At 38.0% G+C, this 19523-nt stretch overlaps 1 protein-coding gene across 1 annotated transcript in view; it reads left to right on the top strand.

Annotated features, from left to right (window-relative positions):
- LOC134647823 (cyclic nucleotide-gated cation channel beta-3-like) overlaps positions 1 to 19075 on the top strand; it is a 28021-nt gene extending 8946 nt beyond the window's left edge. The window contains exons 2-16 of the mRNA XM_063502149.1: positions 5515 to 5621; positions 5963 to 6031; positions 6589 to 6732; positions 7143 to 7282; positions 7629 to 7888; positions 8256 to 8405; positions 8729 to 8903; positions 9449 to 9579; positions 10243 to 10366; positions 10665 to 10747; positions 14532 to 14678; positions 14832 to 14944; positions 15253 to 15412; positions 18322 to 18507; positions 18889 to 19075. Of these exons, the coding sequence (XP_063358219.1) occupies positions 5515 to 5621; positions 5963 to 6031; positions 6589 to 6732; positions 7143 to 7282; positions 7629 to 7888; positions 8256 to 8405; positions 8729 to 8903; positions 9449 to 9579; positions 10243 to 10366; positions 10665 to 10747; positions 14532 to 14678; positions 14832 to 14944; positions 15253 to 15412; positions 18322 to 18507; positions 18889 to 18990 (2091 nt within the window). The 3' untranslated portion in view covers positions 18991 to 19075. The remainder of the gene's footprint in view (positions 1 to 5514; positions 5622 to 5962; positions 6032 to 6588; positions 6733 to 7142; positions 7283 to 7628; positions 7889 to 8255; positions 8406 to 8728; positions 8904 to 9448; positions 9580 to 10242; positions 10367 to 10664; positions 10748 to 14531; positions 14679 to 14831; positions 14945 to 15252; positions 15413 to 18321; positions 18508 to 18888) is intronic.
- The last annotated feature ends 448 nt before the right edge of the window (positions 19076 to 19523 follow it).

The following is a 19523-nucleotide window of genomic DNA, read 5'->3' as shown; positions in this document are numbered from 1 at the left end:
ACTCTGGCATATTAAAATTGTTTTAAAGCGGGGAATTTACAATTTTTAACAAACAAATGGAAAGCAATTAGGAACGCGAGTAAGTGATTTGCATCATTTGCAGCAGATGCATGGCCCCAAACGACGGATCTCACGCTTATTAACTATACAAAGTGTGATACACAAATCTCATACTTGCATTGGTAAAAAAAATATTTACCTATAGCTTTAACAAAATAATGACCGCTCTTACAAAACCGTTTAACAAGCCCTTCTTTTATGATCTTCATCAGCAGTTCCACTTTACGTAATGGTGTTTTCTTCGAGTAAATGCATGAGTTAGGTACTATTAAGTCAATACGCAAACCACCATAACTATAAAATTTCAAAACGTTCCTCGAAAAATTGCTGCATATTTATCGATTTCGTCAAGTCTTTATTTGGCTGAAATTTCTCTTCACCCCGCTTTTTAACAGACTTCAATTTCATAGAAGGAGGAGGTTCTGTTTCATTATTTTAACCTCCATGACGTTAATATGAATGAATGACTTAAGACTGTCTAATCTTCCACTAAACATGATACATACTTACATTATTGAATACTGTTTTTCGAGTAAATGAACTAAGTAATTAGCAATTAATCACTCTGAGGTAATGGTCTATTAGGCTTTGGGCTAATTCACTTCATTACGGTGTTTGGCCAACACTGTCATGGTAAACAAATGATTGATGGGAGGTCCCGTATTGGCGTTGTAGCTGACATTAGGTATTCGTTTGGCCAGACGTCATTTGTTAAGCAACGGGTCAATCAACTTTCTCCCGCAAAACTCCCGTAAAAAAGCGAGTGGAAACTACTAGTAGGTATTTCTTCTCTTTTAATTATTTTCAAAAACTAAAAGACTTTAAGGTAGGTAATAGTTACGTACTGTATAATGGGATGACAAAACTTTAAATTAAGTTGAAGATGCAGTTGTAAGACAGTTGTACTGTTTAGGTGCCTTCTTGTGATTCACCCCGAAATAAATTCACTATTAAAAAAACGCCGATTTGTAAAACCTCATAAAAAATCAATTACAAAAAACCTTTGGCTGACACACGAGGTTCCTACGTTACCTAAATAAAACCATAAATTTTCCTCCTATTTCTAGTTTCCATAAATCTGAGTTCCCGGTTGGCTGGCTGGAAGACAGGAGAAAAAAATAACGGGTGGAGGAGAAAGATACGGCAGTATACGTGTGTGTAATGGTGTATTTTACGCGGTATCGTGGGTGGTGGTCAATAACTGCATGAACACTCGCAAAATGGGTACTTTTTCCATTCTACAGCCATGAGCCAGCTAAAAAAGTAGTCACTGTTATTAGTTATGTATATGTATGAACACCAGCTCACTGGCGCGTTTCAATCGGCGCCTCAAGGGCGTTCGAATTAGCCTCCGTGTGATTTGAATACCGAGTGCCGCTAAGTGCTTTCCCTTTGCGGGCGCAAACAATTCTTCATTAAGTACCGACGCTTTATGACCGCTAAACAACCTGGTACTGGTACAGAGCTAGTAGTTTTTGTAGATGCAAGCAATTATTTCAAACAGTGTTCCTGAAAAAAAAACGTGCTGGCTGGCATCATCTGTCCCTATCTGTCGTTGACTAGATCCTTAATAAAGTATGTTTTCTAAGAAATTTTCGCCGTGACAGACGGACAGACGAGACGTGCACACAGACACGCGCGAGTGATCCTGTAAATATTCAATTGAGATTTGGAATCCTAAAAGAGGTAGAAAATAATTATACGTCATGTAAGTATGTCATGATATCGATTGCAAGCTGTTCTATAGCGACTAAGATAATATGTTAGCATAATAATAGGCATGTAGGTAGGTATTTGGGTTGGCATACCCCGCCACATAATTGCATGAACACGTTATGAATTAATTCATTTATAATATGTCCGACTGTTCCTGCAACTTTTGCAGCTCGATGTTTGTAAATCGTAAACCCTTGTTGACATATATTGATTAGAAAAAGCTTTCGAAACTGTAGGATAATGCAAGGAATTTTTTTTCTTCCCCCGTCTAAATACGTAGTAAAATGGGGTGAGTAGGGTCAAAACTGAAATTCAAACCTCGATAACATTTTATTTTTACATATGAAAACTGAATGGTGTATATTATAAGTGTTCCGGACGTTTGTATTTTAGTTTTTATTTTATTTTGGGTAGTTCCATTTCATAACTTTGACGATAAAGAGGAAAACCCACCTCACCCCGTAGTGCCTCGTATTTGGGGTGGGAGGGGTTTTCATACAAAGGTGATTTTGGAAGATTGTTGGATCGTTGTTTTTTTATTATGCGTATTACTCTAGCTCCATTTTAAATTGGAATACATTATTTGTGTAGCAGTAGCCTTAAAATCCCTTCTCACTCCCCTCTCAAACCCCCCCCCCCCTCCCCATTCATAACCCACCTCTCCCCGCGAAACCTACTCACCCCGTTTTACGGTACTGTATTTTCCAATGTACGTCCGTCAACGACACGTCAAGACGTTTCTACGAGTACGTCTGACCTTCATGTAGTCGGGTTTATTCTTTTTCAAACATTGCGTTTGTTTATATAATGTTTTAGGGTGGAATTATGATATAAATATACGGGCACTAAACGTCAGCACGCTTGCCTATAGGTGTCTGAAATCAATCGGCTAAAAGGGACAGCTAACAGCCATAGTGGGGTGGAATACTAATAATTCTATTGTTTACGACTTCAATAAAAACGTCGTAAAATTAGGTCGTCGCGGCCGTTTAGTATTTATATCGAAGTACCTACTCGCTACTCATGTATTATAACCATATAAGGTGTATAAGGCTCATAAGTACAACTACATTATAAATACAGTGTGCGTTTTAGATTCCTAGCATTTCCTACAACTTCTATGGCTTTAGCATCACGTGATCACCGATCAGCCGTCATAGAAAATGATACGAGTGTATAGATAGTTTTGGAGACTATGTAGAAAAATAAAATTGTTAAAAAAAGTCTTTATTATAAAGGTTAGGCTCAAAACTTTTCAATTCACCCTCGTATGTCGGACACTGCGGCCCGGTCTAGCGTGGTGGGTCATCCTTAAGTCGCCCTTGATGACTCAATTGACATATGGAGTCGCGCGCGACAACACATCAGATGCTAAGCGGTCTGGTTTAATTGTCTTATTAGAGCGAACTAAGAATAAAGGCACCCTGTAGTAAGAAGGACGTTTAGTGGGCACTAGACTATAGAGCCCCTGCAGCGAGGCTTTGACCGGTTTACGACGATATTAATTGCTACAGTTATTAGTCGTTTAAGCCCGTTAGTATACGGCCGTTAACAATAAATGGCCTGTGCTTATCTATCTATTCTGCGGAATATGGAATACACAAAGGTTGTATCATACTCTACGACTATATGGATATACATAGAGGGTTCGAGTTGATGATAATCTTTCTGATTGGTGTGAACTTTCTTCTGGCGTCCCTCAGGGGGGTATTCTCTCTCCATTGCTTTTCTCCATTTTTATAAATAACATTAAAAAGTCATTAAAATCTTCTTACCACCTTTACGCACACGATCTGCAAATTTATTCAGCTGCCAACCTTGATGATTTCGATTCCCTCGTAAGCCAAATTAACGCCGATTTAGATTCCGTTTGTTTGTGGGCTTCATCTTTCGGTTTAAAAGTCAACGCCAACAAGTCGCAGGCGATCGTTTTGGGAAGTCCTCATTACATCTCCATATTGTCTGAGCAGGTGGCACCTAGAATTTTCTTTGATGGTACACCAATTCCTTTCTCACCCAATGTTTAAAAATCTAGGGTTCACCATGGATCAGACACTTTCCTGGGCGCCTCATGTCACAGAATTGAGCAAAAAGCTGTTTGGATCTCTCCATTCTTTAAGGCGCCTTCAGAACTTTCTTCCACTTGATACCAAAGTCATGCTGACTCGGTCTCTGTTACTGCCTTTACTCGACTACGGCGACGCTGTGAATCTGGACATGACAGAAGAACTCCTGGACAAGTTAGAGCGCTTACAGAATGTCTGTATAAGATTCATTTTCGGCCTAAAGAAGTAAGCTGAAGGCAGTGGCCACCGTCTGCGTTCGAGCGCGAATTTATCACTTGCCATCCCTCCTCACAAATGTCGAGGATACAACAAGTCCTTCGCAGTGCGTCCAGTGAAGCTGTGGAATGAGCTGCCTGTTTCGCTCAGGCAGGCACAATCGGTTACGTCGTTCAAGGAGACGTTAAAGAAGCTATGGTTATCTGATTTGGCGGTTTAATTTGTCAATATTTCTATTGTATAGTTGCTTTATATTTTTCTAATTCTTTCCAATTTTTAGTGTATTTTCCCCATTCCTTTTTGTGTAATATATGTATGTTTTTCCTATAAATTTTGTATGTATTTATATCCTTTATCTTTTTGGTACCTTGTTGTACATTTTGCTGCATTCGTCACTATATAGCGATATAGCGAGGAAATGTCGCCTAAGTATATTGTATTTGAAAGAATCTGAATAACATTGGCCTAATTTGTTGACTTGAGAATAGATTCAGACCTCTCTTGACAACTACCTATTTCCTGAGAGCTGGTGTAATCATTAATCAACGAACTAAAATAACAATAGAAGTCTGGCTAGAGCTCAAATAAATAAGTTTTTGGCAAAAAATTCATTTTTAGTACAAGCTTTTATCGCTGACTGTACTTTTCTTACGACAGACAACATTTACTCATCGAGACAATTCTAATAACCCCTAACACAATTAGGTTGCGTTGTTTCATCACAGAGTTCCTATGGCCACCTCCTGTCTCCATCATCAGATCTGCTCGATGGTACCATAATATTGCATTGTCACCCGACTTACATATGTATGCAAAGTTTCAGCTCAATCGGAAACCGGGAAGTGGATCAAATTTAACTTGCAAGATTCCATTACATAGTTACATACAGTTCGACCTAATAAAAGCTTGTTAAAAATCCCACAGAGGCAGCCGCGCAAGAGGTTAAACATATAGAATTTTTATTTCAGCCAATCAAAACTTTTAATGACCAATCACAACTTTTTTTAGCGAGTAATGGTGTATTGGGTACTTATTCAAAGCTGCGGACGGGAACGGCGGGGTACAGAGAAACTTTCAGTGATAAATATGTGTCAGAATACTTAAGTCATATGGTTGCAATCAAAATGTACTAAGAGCTGCGTCAATGTAATGCCGCCGCTGTAGTACTTAATATAGGTTCGAAATCTCAAAAAACCATTGCTGAATTGGCTTCTTACCTTTTATTACATTCATTTATTTAATCGTATAGCTACAATTTCACATCATATACCTCTATTGACTGTGTGCACATTGCATAGTGAGGGAACTAAGTCAATGAAAAACAAAAAAAAAACGACAACATACAATCATCGGAAATCTATGAGCTTTCCCTCCGCAGGATGGGGCTTCCATTTACCGAGTTATGGATACTCAAATAGTTATATGCCATTTTATCTAATTGTATGTCTTTTTTCAGCACACGGTGCACCCCTCTGAGCCCACGAAGGCAGTTCAGAACCATGTGGGTCCGCCCAAGCCATATGGCTCGTGGTGCACCCCTGATGCTTCCCCAGCTCATGTGCCGTAAGTTGAGATTACGATAAATTAACGGATGACTCACTTTAGATCGGTCCGGGTCCGGGCCGAGGCTTCCGACACTTCGTTTTCGATGACGGGTGATCGGTGATCACGTAATGATGTATAGAAAACTGAAGTGTCGACGCCATGGCCCGGACGCGGACCGTTTTAGCGTCACTAGCGTGAGTCATCCTTAACTTTTATGAATGGTTATGTACTCGTACCAATAACATGGTTCAAGTCTTCACTACTAAAAACGGAATACCGACAAAGGAAATCTAGATCGCGGTGAAAATAAGCTTAATATCATTATTTAATTAAGAATAATCAGTTGTGGTCGTTTTCAGCGTTACACACACAAATTCTAACAAGGAAAATAAGACAGAGATTCAGGATTTGAACGCTCAATGCAAAGGGTAAGTTTGATTGTTTGTTACGTGATAAGTCTATAACAAGGATGTAGGAGTGCTAAATAAAATTTGTTAAACACTTATTGTTACAAAAAAGCATGTTGGTTTGTTTCTCTTCGGTTAACTTTGACATACAATAAAAAAATATTTTCACCTCAGCAGCTCGAACAAGGGTACTTTGCTACTTAAAAACAGTGAGCAAAATGCGATTTTGCTCACTGTTTTTAAGTAGCAAAGTACCCTTGTTCGAGCTGCTGAGGTGAAAACTTAATTGTTGGTATATCTTAAGAAAACATGAGTGAATAGAGGTAAGTGATGAAGAAGGAATACATTTTTCGGGTTCTCTAATATGTTGTCACTGCTGAGGTGAAAAGTTTTGTGAACTACACGAGATCAAAGTTATTTACATCTCGTGCGCTTTTGAGTCCCTTACTACGCTCAAGATTCTAAATTAGATTCACTCGCTACGCTCGTGTCTTAATCTTTAGCTTGCACGGGACTCAAAATAAGCACTCGAAGAAATATCAAACTTTGATCTCTTGTTGTACAAATAACTATTTCAGAATTCTATTGCCACCAAAGATACTCCGCCTGTTCCCATCAAGTCCCCCGCACGAGTACAAGGGCAACACCGTCATCTTCGAAGACGACGAGACTGAGTTGAAGGAACTCGAGCGTTCAGATATTATTGGAGAACCTCCTAAATGGTAGGAACTACTATTTTTTCTATCAATAGTCTATAGGTAGCACTATTAACTAACTTGTAGTTAACTTACTGATCTTTGCCTACATACTTACAGGTATAGATTAAGCATCTAACAACCCGTTAGAAAAATCGATTCTTATGTACTCCATTACACTGGGCTTTATGCAGCTATTAGCATATCTAATGTTGAATGATAATGACAGAGATTGTAAAAAAAATACTAGATAGTATAGGTACTGTAAGAATGCTTTCCCGTATTTGAAATAAAAAGATCAGGAAAATTCTGAAGCGAAATGCTGCGTTTCGGATATTTATTTTTATATAAAATAACAGTAAAACCTGCATTTTAAGTTATACGGTAAAACCTAATTGTTTTATAATTTAAACTTTTTTAATGTGTAACAAATTCAGGAATCATCCAGAGAAGAAGGCGCCTGCCGTAGAAAGTCCTCAAAGTCCGGTGCCATCCTCCCCGTCCCGCGCTAAGAAATGCAAGGGCTTCTTCAGGCTGCCAGACTGCTGCGATCCCTTCGTCACTATCGATCCTCAAGGTAAAGGCTATGGACAATCAAAGCAGGATTTTCTTACTATTTATAATGGTTTTCAGCCATAAACCTTGGTTGCGTTATCTAAGGAATTCAAGATTGGCTTACAAGTGCGAAAATGTCATACTTATTTTTAGTCAACAACTAAACATATGCTTCTGAGTCGTATCTACTTCTGCATTCCCAGGATTAAGATACTCCCCAATGTTTGGACATTAAACACTTTCTTATCACACGGGATCTGTCCACTAAATGACATGTCAAGGACACCAATTGCAAAGTCACCATCAGTCAAAAAGAGATTGACTTTATTATATAATAATGTCCAATTTGACCGATCAAATGTCCCCAGGACGGCTCTACATCACATGGCTTCTCCTGGTAACATTCTGCTACTGCTACAACGCCTGGTGCATCGTCCTACGAGCCACATTCCCTTACCAAACCAAAGAGAACACCGTCCACTGGATGATGGCCGACTATTTCTGCGACCTGGTCTACTTGCTGGACGTGGCGTTTATCAAGCCCAGGCTCATGTATCTCCATGAAGGGTTCTGGGTAGATGATCCTGGGGAGACTAGGAGGAATTATAGGAAGAAAATACAATATAAGGTGCGTATTCTGTTGTTGTATAGCTCGTTATGTTAATTATAATGTAATTCATAATTGTTTTAATCGTGCACAATAAAGAATATTACTACTACTATTATTCTTTCACTGAATTGCTGAGCTAGAAGTCAAGGTATTATGTAATCTCCTGAAATGTTTGCGGTAGGTTGCTCAAGACTAACTCTTACGTTCATTTAACTCCATCATCACCTTTAATGGGCAACAACTGCTACTATTTTCACACTGCCGTACTGGGAATATCAAATGCAGTCTTGAATACCTGTTTGCGTTACTGATAAAAGTTTTAAGATGTTTGTACCTAAATGTATAAAGGGAGTTATTATCATTGAAATCTGCTTCTATATTTCAGTTCGACATAATCTCCCTTACTCCGCTGGACTTCCTGTACTTCTACTTTGGGACGCACATGGTCATCTTGCGCTTTCCTCGGCTGCTGAAACTGCAAACCTTCTGGGAATTTAATATAGCTGTCGACAGAGTGCTGTCGTCACCTTATGTGGTTAGTAACAACACAAAATATACTTTTATACTTGCAAAATCTGCAATTTTCACAATTTTTCATTTTATTACAAGTGAAAATATCGGGGGCGGTCTTGAGACTCAAAGGTATACTTAGAAACTTAATATTTGAAATGAGTGAATTTGCGAATACACTATTTTTATTATATTCTGTTCTATTCTAAATAAGTGGCAAAAGCCCTTCATATCTGGCTTCAAATTTGTACACCTTTACTCCCAAATAAAAGATAGGTACTTTATTTTTCATTTCTCACACTGGTATTGAAATTAAGATAAACTTAATTAGGTATTTGTTTTCACTAGGTCCGCATCGGCAAGACTCTGGTGTACATATTTTACCTGATCCACCTGAACGCATGCGCGTACTACACCATGAGCGCCTACGAGGGCCTCGGCATCAACAACTGGGTGTATGACGGGCAGGGCAATGCTTACATTCGGTGCTTCTACTTCGCCACCAAAACTGCCACCTCTATAGGTAAATATGATTAGTATGAGTTACATGCAAAAAAAAACTTTTTCCGTGTCAAAGACCACGTCAAAGTTTTTTTCCCGAGTTTTTTGGGGTAATGTAGTGTTTTACCTTGGATTACTTCTTTTAACACCTTTCCTTTCTCTGTTTACAGTAATTAATAGTGTTAATAGTGTTCCCAATCCGATCTTCTAATTTACTTCTAAACTTCGTTTTCTGGCTCTGATCCATTTACTATTTCAATGATCTCCATCGAAATCCACGGTATAACGTTACGGAGACGCTTAAAGCTCTCGTGAACCTTCCTGCTGCGTGGGAAGCTTGGGACCTCTGACTAGCTTACTATGTATAGCTTTTTCTTTATGTGCAAAATGGCCCTAAGCCACCATTGATGACTTATATTTTGCTGTTTATATTTTTGTCCTTCACACCATGCAATCTGAACACTTTTCTATGCAATTTTAATAAAGAAAAAACTAACATATTACTTGCCTAATGAGGAGAAAGTTTCGGGAGTTTGATAATAAGACATACCTACTTTAACTTTTCAGGAAAGAATCCGAAGCCGGAGAACCCTGGAGAATACATGTTCATGACTGTTGCTTGGCTGATGGGTGTGTTTGTATTCGCGCTGCTCATTGGCCAGATCCGAGACATCATTGCCACCGCTACTAGAGCTCGGGTGAGTTACACATTTATTTCTATTAACTATTTGTTGTGGTGTAAATTTTTTGTGATCGTCACGAATAAAAACCTTTAATCTTTTTTTTATCTTATCTAATTTTTTAAATTTCTATTCTTTATAAAACGAAACGAAAAAATTAAGTATAGTGCGTCAAGCAAATCTTGTCAGTAGCAATGTACTACAAATTAAAGTAGGGTAACACCATGTAACACTCAAAGAGCAGAATTGCGCTAAGAAAAGCAGCAATGTACATCGAACCAAAACGTGTTTATTTTTCCGCCCTTCATACGTCAGTTCGAGTGAATTAAAATGAAAATTAAATTTTAGTAATGTTTACCGTCAACGAGCATGATTGTACATTGTAGGCACCTTAGCTTTGCTTGAGGTCATGCATAATCTTGGTATTTAATGGTGACAGCAGAAATTTCTCTTGAAATAGAAACGATTCAGAATGTAAACAATAAGATGATGGCTGTCATTCACAATCCACATTCCACAGATAACACACAGATGACACGCGATTTTGGAATTATTCGAACACAGTGTTGCTAACCCGCGATTTTTCAAATTTGCCGCCTGTTACTACTGACAAGATTTGGTTGATCCAGTATAGATTAGTATCAAAATAAATAGTTACATACCATATATTTTTGATTTCAGACGGATTACCGTAAGAGGGTGGATGGGTGCACCCGATACCTGCGAAAGCTGAACATGCCCGCGTCTCTTCAGCAGCGTGTGACTTGCTGGTTCAACTACACGTGGAACGAACAACGTTGCTTCGGTGAGAAATTATTTATATGTATTTGAGCTTGGGGATTGATAAGAACTCAATTACAAACAATATTTTGCTGACCTGGTCTGAACTTAACTGGAACTGGATTGTTCTAAAAACTACATTTTTACACGTAAAATAGGGTATATATTCTAATTACAAACTAGTCGAACTACATAAGTAACTACTCTAGAAGCAAAAGCAATTAATAGATTGTTTCTGGTGGCGCCCAATTTTGAAATTTGAATATTTAAATTATGAAATATGTGTAAATTACTCATTATACTCGTAATGTTTCTGTTTATAGACGAGTCAAACATATTGAATACACTGCCGCACAACATGAAACAAGATGTTGCTCTAGAAGTGCACATGTCAACGTTGAGCAAGGTACTGCTTTGTTTAACTACCTTTTTTAAATATTTTATTATTATTATTACAGCTTTATTTATTTCAGCGAAAAGTGTACAGTTTGTAATATAGCAGTTTTTTTTTTTTTTTTTTATATAATATAATTTTTGTTTATTTTATTATGTTGTTTTATTACTTCATTTCACTGATCCCTGTTGGGTAAAAGCCTCCTCGAGTCCCTTCCATTGTTCTCTGTCTGTAGCTAGTTTCATCCAATTTTTTCCCGTTTTTTCAACTACTTCAACTATGTCGTCTGACCAGCGCTTTTGTGGCCTACCCTTATATCTTTTTCCTGGTGGTCCTGTCCATTCAGTCACAATTTTAGTCCACCTTTTGTCCGTGTATCTTGACACATGGCCAGCCCATTGCCATTTTTGACGCAGTGTCTGTTTTAGGGCGTCCACAAGCTTGGTTTTTTTCCTGATCTCTTCATTTCTGACTTTATGTATTCGTCTTAGCTTCAACATACTCCTTTCCATGGCATGCTGACATGTGGAAATTTTATTTTTTATTGTACTTGTGTATGTCCATGTTTGACAACCATATGTCAGGCAAGGTAGTATGCAAGTGTCCATTATTATCTTTTTTAAATTTGGATGGTAGTCGCCTTTAAGTACTTCTTTTTGAGACCAGTATTTTTTCCATGTGTTGTTTATTCGTCTGTCGACTTCTTCTTCATTATGTTTTTTGTTGAAGGACACCTGTTTGCCTAGATAAATATAATCGTTTACGTATTCCACTTCGTTTCCATCTACTTTTATTATCCGTGCTTTAGAGTTGGTCATCACTTTGGTCTTTTCTATGTTTATGTACAGTCCAACGCGCATGCTCTCATTTGCCAGAGATTGCATCATTTCTTCCAGTTTATTTGATGACTCAGCGAAGATGACAATGTCATCTGCAAATCTGAGATGGCTGAGATATTTGCCCCGTATCCACAGTCCTTGGTTACTCCAGTTCATTTTTTTGAAGATTTCTTCAAGTACAGCTATGAAAAGTTTAGGTGATAAGGGGTCTCCTTGTCTTACTCCCTTTCTTATTGGTATTTCCTCTCCAGTTTTTTCCAGCCTTACTCTGCTGACGCTTTGATTGTAAATGTTTCTGATTATGTTTATGTAGGCATTGTCCACTCCGCAGGATGTAAGTGCTTTCCAGATGGACTGATGTGTTATGCTATCGAAGGCCTTCTTATAGTCAACGAAGGCTACATACAGCGGAAGCCTGAACTCGTAGTATTTTTCAAAAATTTGTTGCAGCGTATGTATATGGTCTATAGTAGAGTATCCAGCGCGGAATCCAGCTTGCTCAACTGGTTGGTTTTTGTCTATTTGCTGTGTTATGCGGTTTAGCAATATTGATGTGAAGAGTTTGTATATGCTAGACAGCAAGCTGATTGGCCTATAATTGCCAATGTCCAGTGGGTCTCCTTTCTTATAGAGAAGAACTATATCTGATATACACCACTGTTTGGGAACTTGTTCTGCTCTAAGTATCGCATTGAACAGATGCGTCAGGTAAGGAAGCAATAGTGGTGCACCTATTTTTAGCACTTCATTACTTATGTTATCGGGTCCGGGACTTTTTTCCGTTTTTAGCTTTTTGATATGTGTACATACTTCTTGTTCACTTATTGATTGCAAGTCACTGCTTAGAATATTTCCCAAGGAATCATCTTCTTCATAGTTTGTAATATCCGGGTAATCACTATAAAGTTCCTTATAAAATTTTGTAGCTACATTTATTATGTCTTCTCTTGTCTTGGTTTCAGTCTGTCCTTTTTTGAGTTTTTGTATCCATTCTTTATTTGTAGTTAGTTCTTTTTGAGCCTTTTTGCTGCTTCTGTATTTTTGTAGGTTATTTTCAATAATTTTCTTCCTATGCTCATTGTAGTCTTTCTTTATAGCTTTGTTACATAGTTTAAATAATGCTTTTAGTTCTTCTTTCATTTCTTTTGTTTTGTTTGGAGTTCGAATTAGTTGTGTGCGGCTGTTTATAAGGTTAATTGTTGATTTCTTTAGTATTTGAGGTTCATTCTTCACACTGTTGCTGGTTTTTAGACTGTTTGTTATTATATTTTCCAATTTGTTGTAGTAACTCTGTATGTTATGATAATCTTGTATCATTTCCTTTTGCAATTTATCTTTTAAGTTTGTTATGTACATGACTCTTTCTTCATTTGTTTTAAGTGATATTGGTGAGGATTTATAGGATCTTCTGGACTTTTTTGGTGTTTGTAGTATGACAGTTGATCTCACCAGTCTATGGTCAGATGGATAAGATATTTGATTCAAGACTTCTATATTTGTTATACATTTAGGATTATCGCACAAGATAAAGTCAATTTCGTTTCTAGTTTTGCCATTTGGCGCTTCCCATGTCCATCGACGGCTAGGTTTCTTTTTGAAATATGTGTTCATAACAGATAATTTCTGTTCATAGGCGTATTGGATTAGTGTATTTCCTCTATCATTGCGTTTGCCATATCCAAAACTACCTAGAACTAGATTTTCATGTCTTTGTGGTTGTCCTATCTTGGCATTGAAGTCGCCCATTACTATAACTGTTTGCTGTTGTGAGTCTTGTGCCTTTCGGAGATCGTTATAAAATGTGCACATTTCCTCCTCACTAGCTTTTATGGTAGGGGCGTATGCTTGTATTAGGGTTATAACTTTGTCTCCAAATTTAAGTTGTAATGTTGCTATTCTTTCTGACAGTCCGTCAAAGCTGATTATGTTTTGTTTGTAGATTTTTTTAATTAAAAATCCTACACCGTGGTGACCGCAGGTTTCTCCTATGTAGCAGAAAATGTATTCTTGTAGCTCCTCAATCTTGTTACCGATTTTTCTGACTTCACTAAGTCCGATTATGTCGAAGTCTATGTTCTTGATTGCTTGGAGTAGTTCTATCAGTCGTTCTGTGGTGGAGAGTGATCTCACATTGTAGGTGCAGATTTTTAACTTTTGTTTATCCTTAGATGAAGGGTGAGGGTGTTGGTCTAAAACCCCACGGGGACCAGCCGGATTGGGGAGTTTATTTGTTGTTGTGACATTATTTTGTTGCTGTGATTTGTTCCACTTTTGATTGTTGCTATGTACATTGTTGTGTTGTATTGTAACAATTGTTGTGTTATGATTTATGTTTTTTGTAGATTTGTTTGTTGTTCTTCCTAATGTTCCATGTTGTTTAACTTTGCCAGGTATTTTTGTCTGAGAGTGAATATGCTCTTTCCCGCATGATTTGAAATGCATCTCGTTTTGTTATCGAGCCACTAGCAACTTCAGGACTGGGTGTTCGTTTTGGGGTAGGTGATCTTGAGCAAGCCCTGGTACTGGAAGTACTGGAACTGTCTCGAGGGTCTTGTTCTACGTTTGTCCTTTTTATCTTACGTTTGTTTCCGTTCTGATCACTGTGTGCTGTGGTAGACGGGCTTGGGGTTTTGGTTTCTGCTCTTTTCCTTTTTTCCCTTTCACCTTGTTTGGAGCGCTCTTTCTTCCCTTGTAATGTTTTTTTTAGGGATGCCATGTGTTATGTAGGCGTCCGCGACCTTTATTTTCATTTTGTTTTTTAAAATGTTGGGTGATGGGATCTAAAACTCAATGAAATACCGTACCTTCTCGCAGAAATCAACCTCTAAATTTTTACAGTATGGTACCTAGCCTATTAACGAATTATACTTGGACAAATAAGGGGAGATTATAGAAGTTAGATGTATAAAAAACTACGAATAAATAAGAAGTATTTCATGAACAATAAATTGAAACAGGTGGAACTATTCCGTGACTGTTCGGATTCTCTACTGCGTGACCTAGTTTTGAAGCTGCGACCCGTGTCCTTCTTGCCTGGAGACGTGATCGTGCGTCGTGGGGATGTCGGCCACCAGATGTATATTATCAAATCTGGACAGTGCTACGTGAGTATCTCTGATTTTGTCTCCTTCTCACTAACTAGCGCAAATTATAGATTATCTTGTATACCATGTATAAGGTGCCTTGAGTGGTGGCTTCAATATTAACATATACCTAGCGGTTCTGCGTCAATTGTCATTTTATATGTTTGAAAACAGGTAATGTCACCAGATGAAAACGAAGTACTGGCTACACTCGGCGAAGGTTGTGTTTTCGGAGAGATCAGTTTACTCGGCATTGATGGAATGAGACGTCGAACAGCTACAGTCAGGTAAGTTTTGGGCAGTTCTGGTTTATAATGGCGAACAATTTTAGGTTCTGAAACGTTTAGAAATACTTAATACAAATAATAGCACAAAAATAGCAATATTGTGCTTCTTTCTTACTGGCCCCATGTTGGGCGCCAGTTTTATTTAAATAAAATATACTGACACATTGATGCGAATAAAACTTAACTTTAACAAAAACTTTTCACTACACTTGAACTCTATTTAGCCATCTATCGTCTAAGACCTTTTTGACAATTTAAATAAAATAATAAGATCTGAAATAGAAGATTTTTACTCCATAATCTAACAGGTCACGTGGCTACTCGAACTTATTCGCATTGTCCCGCAACGATCTATACGGCGCGTTACTCCACCACAAGGAGGCGGCACTCGTGCTCCGACGGCGTGCTGATCAGATCATCCGGCAGAACGCCGCAAGGCACGCTCAGCAGCGCATGGCCGAGCGACAGGTACATCCTTCCTCCATTGTCCTACAGGTTACGTGGTTACCCAAACATGTTCGCGTTATCCCGCAACGACTTTTAAGGTACATCGCTGCACCATATATGGGCGGCCCTCGTGCGTCTACGCCGTGCTGATCAGATTATCCGCGAGAACACTGCACGGCAGGTTTGTTTTTGATTATCATCTCAGTCGATGCTGGACATAGGCCTTGAGACTTTCTCGAACTACATCGCGGTCGTAACACAAGAGTATTGCTGCTCCAGCTGCCATTCTACAAGCAAGCAAGCAAGTCTGTCTACTGCCAGTAATATCTGGCTACTCTTTGAGCTCTGTTTATTTCTCCTTGAATCTAGAAGAAGACCCTTGCCTCCAATGGTATTAAATACTTGATGAGACCAGAGATGCGATTTATTTGAAATACTTCTATTTAAAATGCAAATACAAAATGCAAAATACCTATTTTGTATTTTGCATTTAAATGCCTTTTACTAAAAACCATTTTGTATTTTATTTGAAATACTTTTCGAGACGTATTTTGCATTTTTAATATTCATTTCAAAATGCAAAATACTTTGTGATTAAGTTTAGCCAACATTACCAGTCAAACAAAATGAAATGAACGAATGACGCTTGTATTGCCGAATTTGACCGATAGAGGCGCCTGCTAGCGCCTGGCGCCAGCGCCAGGAGGCCGATTTTTGAAATTCGACCGCTCGATTTCGTGTATTTCGTTCAGTAATATCTCCACTACTAGGCATGTAAATTCTACTAATAGAATCAAAAACTAGTGGTCAATACCACTAAATTCACAATTTATATCGCTCGTATTTCAAAAATCAGCATCTCGCCGTTTTCCACCGATTTTCGAGTGACGAAATCAAGCGATCGAAATTCAAAAATCGGCCCCCTGGTATTGTTAAAAAGCGTAATAAATAAAAACTGATGTTTTTTTCACTTTTTAACAATACCAGTCCAGTTGTTATTAATAAAAGAAAAGTGTAATAATAATAAAATAAGAACTAGATGCACAATCAACCGAAATATATGGCCACACAAGTCACAAAATGGAGCCATGGCTCTCTTTTCGTTAGTCTAGTTTTTTACATTATTTTAAGTGAGTATTATTTCCTTTATTTATTTATCTTCTTATAGTTAGGGAGGCGAGGTAGCTAAATGGCGTAATTCAACGGCGCCGTCGAGACCTATCAAAATCGAAAGATAAAATGATTTCGAAAAGAAAAGCTCGTATGGCAAAAACCATTTTAGCGGTGGGTTTGGCGTGTACGGTTTTTCAAAAATGTTAAAAAAAACAGTTACTTGGGCATTCTCGAGCGCGTCAGATATTCATACTACGTATGCCCCGAGTGCCTCTGATAACAACGGTATACTAATCTGCCGGTTTGCGTGGTGGGGGTAGGCATATAAAGTAGTCAAAAATGCAAAAAAAAAAATTTACTCGAGCGCGTCAGATTTTCGGAAGGGGTGTTAAGTAGGCCCCAAGGAAGCTTCTTTTAAAAAAACTGACGATTTCGGCGTGACGATAAGTTACGATGAATTTTTGAAAATGCAAAAAAAAAAAAGTTTTTTTGAAATACTCGAGCGCGTCAGATTTTCATAGGGGAGGTTTATCTCGGTATCCTGAAAGCATATTTTTTTAATCTGACAAAAATGTTGGTGGGTTCTCTTAATCTGACCGAAAAAGGTTTTTTGGTTCAAAAAATTCCGTGGCCGCGCTTTTTATTTGGACAAAAATATAAAGAGACCTTTTTTGTGTAAAATAAAATTACCTTTTTTGTTTATTTAAACTTTTTTTTTGTAAAATGTATCGTTCGCGACTTATATGCCGCAACGCGTTCTTAGGAAGACGAAATGGCTCCTCCACACTTCCGGTCATGCGGAAACCGGCAGATTTTGTATTTTTAGTTAGTTTTAGATTATATTCTTCAAAATAAAATAAAAAAAAATCGCGCTTGAGAATGCCGGATTAACGTTTTTTTTTTACAAGTTCGCGACCCTATATCTCGGCGGCGTCAAGGACTTATCGTCAGATTAGTTAAATTTAGTCTTTAAACACTAAAATCAACCCCCAATATCTTAATCTGACGCGCTCGAGTATTTCAGACTATCCATTTTTTTTTACTAATCTGATCGTCTATCCTAGGCGCGCGTCACTACATATAGAGCTAAATACTTTACAAGGTTGTTCTATTAGGTCTAAGGTATCTCTCATATCTTAAACTGCCACGCTCGAGTATTGCCGAAAATTCCCCTATTCGCCTCCCTAACTATTAGGTTGGTTTTTTACAATATGTATATAAAATTAAAATATAAAAACACTTACAAAAATAATATAAAAAAATATTATAAACACATTATAAAAAACCTAACCTAGGGTGCCGCCAGCAGCGGGGCAGGGCCCAAGCTGCCGGTGGTCAGGGCCGCAGAGACAGGAACCGACGGACTATTATTAATACCATAACAGAATTTATTGATACGCGTACTGATAAATATGACCAAAATGTCATGCATAAGGTGCCATGCCATGATATTAGACGTTTTTGTTCGGCTCGGCATTGTGTCTCTATTTCTCATGATCTTCTTCAACCTAGCGTTTTCCCGGCCTAGCGCCAGGGTCCGCTTAGCGCCAGGGTCCGCTTAGCGCAGGGTCTCTATTTCTCTTGATAAATACCTAAAATAAATAAAAATATCTGAGATTTGCTCAAAAGGTATTTTATTTAGAAAAAGTATTTTGAAAATACCTATTTTGCATTTAGCATTTGAAATACAAAACGCAAAACTATTTGGTATTTTGCATTTGAAATAGTAAATCTGAAAAGTATTTTGCATTTTGTATTTAAATGCTTTTTTAAAACCATTTTGTACATCTCTGGATGAGACCCTAAAATTTTCACAGGCAAGGAAGTCAGCCAGCATCAACGAGGAAACCGGCCTGAGGAGGCGACGGAACTCGAGCCTGTCTAAAAAGTCAAACGAGAGCGGTGGCGCGGGCGGAGGACTAACCGCGGGGGCGGAAGTGAAGAGACTACGAGCTGCCAGTGCACTGTCCAGGAGAAAACTTTCCGTAGTCTCAGAAAACAAGGTCAGTTTATGAGGAGTAGCTAACATGCATATCAGCCGTCACAGTCATTGGACAACCAGTTTTAATTTGAATATTTTCGCCCGAGAAAACTATATAGGTACCTACACACAGGCACTAAACAATTGAATGAGTTTTCCTATGGTTGTTAAATTGTTAATACGTGATGGAGCAATATTATAGTAATGTAAAGTAGTATGTCATTTGTAATAGTACATAACAATACAAATTCGAATTACCTACCTTTTCGCACGTGTATTGTACAGCGCTTAAAATTTTCGACATAGGCACGTATTGTGCTAGTTATCGCACTAGTAGCAGTAGTAGCACCATAATATAATGTACTTTAAATTATTTATAACATCTAAAACTTGCTTTTTTCAGACACTGAATTGCGAAGAATCATCCGAAAGTCACGAAGACGATACAACAGTAGTAGCCCGTCTGCGAGGTCCCGTGCCGAAAATTGTTTTCTCGTCAGATTAATCGAGTCGAGCAGGATTCTCAAGGAAGAAACATGAAGCTAGGCCATGGCTGGCTATGAGGACTGCAAACATCTTTAAGCCAACCTTTATAAAAAGGTGTCGAGTTATGTGGAACTACCATGATATTGTGAGGCTTCACCGTATGTTATTGGAGCAGTATTTTAATGTTTTAGAATAGGTATAATCAGTGTCAAATTACTTTACATCTAGGAAACGGTATCTATTTATACTAAATCTGTGATTCCTTCAATTAAGTATTTCAAACCTAATGTTTCTAAAAGCCCCACGTTGGGTGCCAATTTACTTTGGTTTTTTTTCGTAAAATAGTTATATATCCGCTTTTTTATTTCGTGGTGTTACAGTCTGTGTTAAGATAAAGTGGTTTTAATGTGAAAGCTCAAATTCCTTCTATCTTAGATTAAGAATGTCTAATTGTCTATGGTATTAAAAGAAAATTATACGTATGGCGTATACCTAGATGTTAGATTCTAGTCAAGGTTTTTAAAAATAGTGTCATTTGACGTTTTGGTGAAT

Source organism: Cydia amplana, chromosome 5 (assembly GCF_948474715.1).
Source record: "Cydia amplana chromosome 5, ilCydAmpl1.1, whole genome shotgun sequence".
In the NCBI taxonomy this organism is placed as follows: domain Eukaryota; kingdom Metazoa; phylum Arthropoda; class Insecta; order Lepidoptera; family Tortricidae; genus Cydia; species Cydia amplana.
Note: the sequence above shows the minus strand (reverse complement) of the source record. Positions and strands in the feature narration are given on the sequence as shown.